The sequence below is a fragment of the Aegilops tauschii genome, chromosome 5 (assembly GCF_002575655.3).
Source record: "Aegilops tauschii subsp. strangulata cultivar AL8/78 chromosome 5, Aet v6.0, whole genome shotgun sequence".
Lineage (NCBI taxonomy): Eukaryota > Viridiplantae > Streptophyta > Magnoliopsida > Poales > Poaceae > Aegilops > Aegilops tauschii.
In genome coordinates this window covers 120,659,255-120,662,417 of record NC_053039.3, presented here as the reverse complement: position 1 = coordinate 120,662,417, position 3,163 = coordinate 120,659,255, and the positions used below count along the sequence as shown (strand labels likewise).

The 3,163-nt window shown below is 57.7% G+C and overlaps 2 protein-coding genes across 2 annotated transcripts; both read left to right on the top strand.

Moving 5' to 3' along the window:
- Positions 1-378: 378 nt before the first annotated feature.
- On the top strand, positions 379-1,119 carry LOC141022614 (uncharacterized). Its single transcript, XM_073498879.1, has one exon. It carries the CDS (start codon positions 379-381, stop codon positions 1,117-1,119), a length of 741 nt encoding a protein of 246 aa, XP_073354980.1.
- Positions 1,120-2,493: 1,374 nt separating this feature from the next.
- LOC141022613 (uncharacterized) lies at positions 2,494-2,895 on the top strand. The gene has a single exon (XM_073498878.1). The coding sequence runs from the start codon at positions 2,494-2,496 to the stop codon at positions 2,893-2,895; it is 402 nt and encodes a 133-aa protein (XP_073354979.1).
- The last annotated feature ends 268 nt before the right edge of the window (positions 2,896-3,163 follow it).

The window sequence follows — 3,163 nt, the reverse complement described above, 5'->3', positions numbered from 1 at the left end:
CTCATGCCGTCCCCTCCTCTACTGCTAGTTGCTTCTTTTCTGCGCTCGAGTCAGTTCCGCTTGGCCACCTAGTGAAGGTGGCTACGGATTCCGCGATCATCTTCAGGGGGGTTGCTCCCCCCTTAGTCCAGATAGAGGCCATTCGGGCCCGTGAGATTCTTGACGGTAGACTTGCGGAGGCCCGTGCGGCTATGCTCACCCCTCCCGCCCCTCCGGCCCCCTCGGAGGACGCCATCCCGGCACAGCCGTAGCGTGTCGGTGGCCTCCTTCCGCTTGCTACTTCCGACCTCCGTGGCGCACACGTTCTCGCACCGCCGCCCTCCACGCTCAAAGCGCGTTTCGCGTCCTGGGGTCAAGCAGCCCCCCAATGGCCTCTTAATGCGTGCCCTCTTCTGGAACATCCGCGGCTTCGGCCATGATGGCTGCCGCCGCCAACTCATCGAATACATTCGCGGCGAACACATTGACATTGTCGCCATCCAAGAAACCATGCGCACGGAGTTATCTCTCCCGGAGCTCGATCGTCTGAGCTCCGATCTCTTTGCTTGGCATTGGCTCCCTTCTAGTGGGAGCACTGGCCATTCGGGTGCCATCCTTTTAGGTGTGAAGGATGCCACCTTCGAGGTGGGTAGCATGGATCGAGGCCAGTTCTTTGTTAGCATGGAACTCTTTGAGCGGGCGCTTAACTTCAAGTGGGAGGTCATCATCGTCTACGGCCCTGCTGACCACAGTAGGTCCGCCTCCTTCCTTGAGGAGCTCCACCGGAAGGTCTCGGCGGCTTCGCTTCCGGTGGTGGTTGGCGGTGACTTTAACCTACTCTGGTTCGTAGAGGACAAGAGCAACTCGAACGTTAACTTGGCGCGGATGCAGAGGTTTAATGACTGCATTGCTAACCTCGGTCTCCGCGAGATTGATAGGATTGGTGCCAGATTTACCTGGACCAATCGCCAGGCCTCCCCGACCCAGTCCGTCCTGGACCGGGTCCTAGTTTCCCCGGAATGGGACCTCCGCTGCTCCCTTGCTTCCCTCCGGGCCATCACCCGGATTGGCTCTGATCACGTCCCCCTCCTCCTGTCCTCCACCGACGAGCGGCCACTGATCCCCCCGGTTCTGGTTTGAGACTTTCTGGCTGTCCCAGACTGGATTCGTGGAGGCGATCGTTGCACGCTGGGTGGAGGCTCGAGCCCACCCTCATCCCCGTCCCCCCGAGGCCATAGACTCATGGCACTTCTGTGCCAAGCGGGGCCGACAGTTCATGAAGGGTTGGGGTGCCAACCTGGGGCATGACCTCCGCGAGCGCAAGCAGGCTCTCCTGTCTACCATCCAGGCATGAGACATGTGTGCCAACGCGACCGGCCTCTCTCCTGACGAGTGGCTGTCCCGGTACGACTTGGAAGACCAACTCTCCGTCATCTACTCCGATGAGGAGGCTTATTGGCGCCTTCGTGGTGCTCAGAAATGGGTGTTCAAGGGCGATGCGAACACGGCATACTTTCAGGCCATTGTGAATGGCCATCGTAGACGCAACACCATCCCCCTCCTCTGGGATGGTCCAACTCTCCTCCAGTCCCCCCCCCCCCGTGACATCCGGGCCCATGTTGATGGGTTTTATAGGGCCTTGTTCCCCGCTGCTCCTAGGAGCGGCCTCTCTTTGGCTCTCGATTGCTGGACCGGCCCCCAGCTGGTCTCCGTCGCTGACAACGCGGCCCTCACGGCCACCTTCTCCGAGAGTGAGGTTTGGGCCGCCATTAAAGGCATGAACCCTACCTCGGCGCCGGGACCTGATGGCCTTCTGGTCAAATTCTTCCAGACCTTCTGGAATGTGATTAAACCTGAGATCATGGCCATCTTCGACGAGTTCTATGTTGGGTCCATCGACCTCGGACGCCTCAACTATGGGATCATCTCGCTCATCCCCAATGTCCCTGGGGCTTCCGACATTCGCCAGTTCCGCCAGATCACGGTCATCAACGTGATTTTTCGAATTCTGGCGAAAGGGTTCGCCAATAGGGTGACCCTGCTACCGGACCGCATTACTCACCCCAACCAGTCCGCCTTTATCCAAGGCCGGTATATCCTAGATGGGGTGCTAGTTCTTCACGAAGTCCTCCATGAGGTTCGCTCTAAGCACCTCAAGGCGGTGTTTCTGAAGATCGATTTTCATAAAGCCTACAACACGGTCAGTTGGCCCTTCCTTCGGGAAGTTCTGCTCCGGAAAGGTTTTGACAACCGTGGGTCTCTAGAGTGATGCAGATGGTCTCCTGCGGTCGCACTGCTGTGAACATCAATGGAGAGATTGGCCCTTACTTCCCCACATCCTATGGGGTTAGGCAAGGTGACCCCTTCTCCCCATTCTTGTTCAATATGGTGGTGGATGCGCTTGCCACCATTCTGGATAAGGCTAAGGCCACGGGCCATATTCGTGGGATCACCCCCCACCTGGCCGGCGGATCCGGGATCTCCCTCCTCTAGTACGCCGATGACACCATCATCATGGTCGAAGGCTCTGATGCGGACATCTCTAACCTTAAGTTCCTCCTCCTCTGCTTCCAACAAATGGCTAGCCTCAAGATCAACTTCGACAAGAGTGATGTGATGGTAATGGGCTACTCTCCTACGGAATCCCTGCTCATTGCCAACCGGCTCAACTGCCGCCTGGGCTCCTTCCCCATGACCTACCTGGGAACGCCCATTAGTGACACTCGGCTCATAGTCGCTGACCTTCGTCCGACTGTGGCCAAGTTACAAACGCGCATCGAGCCTTGGCAGGGTAGGTGGCTGTCGAAGGCGGCTCGGACGATCCTCATCAACTCCTCCCTCTCCAGTCTCCTCTTATTCCTCATGAGCTTCTACAGCCTGCACGAGACGCTCCACCATGAAATCGCCAAGGTCTAGTCCTGCTTCTACTGGGCTGGCGACAATAATAAACAGAAGTACCATATGGTCAGTTGGCCTGACATTTGCAAACCCCGGGAACAAGGTGGCCTCGGTATCATCTGCTCTAAACGCATGAATATTGCTCGCCTATCCCGCTGGCTTTGGCGCATCTCGCAAGGGCACGGTAGCCTCTGGTTAGACATCATCCGGAATAAGTACCTGCGTGGTCAACCCCTTGCCTTCTGCCAGCGCTCTGGCGACTCCCAATTCTTGCAGTCGGTTGTCC

Excerpts from the sequence above, each read along its gene's own strand:
- LOC141022614 (XM_073498879.1), top strand. The coding sequence starts at position 379 with ATGCGTGCCCTCTTCTGGAACATCCGCGGCTTCGGCCATGATGGCTGC.
- LOC141022613 (XM_073498878.1), top strand. The coding sequence starts at position 2,494 with ATGGTCGAAGGCTCTGATGCGGACATCTCTAACCTTAAGTTCCTCCTC.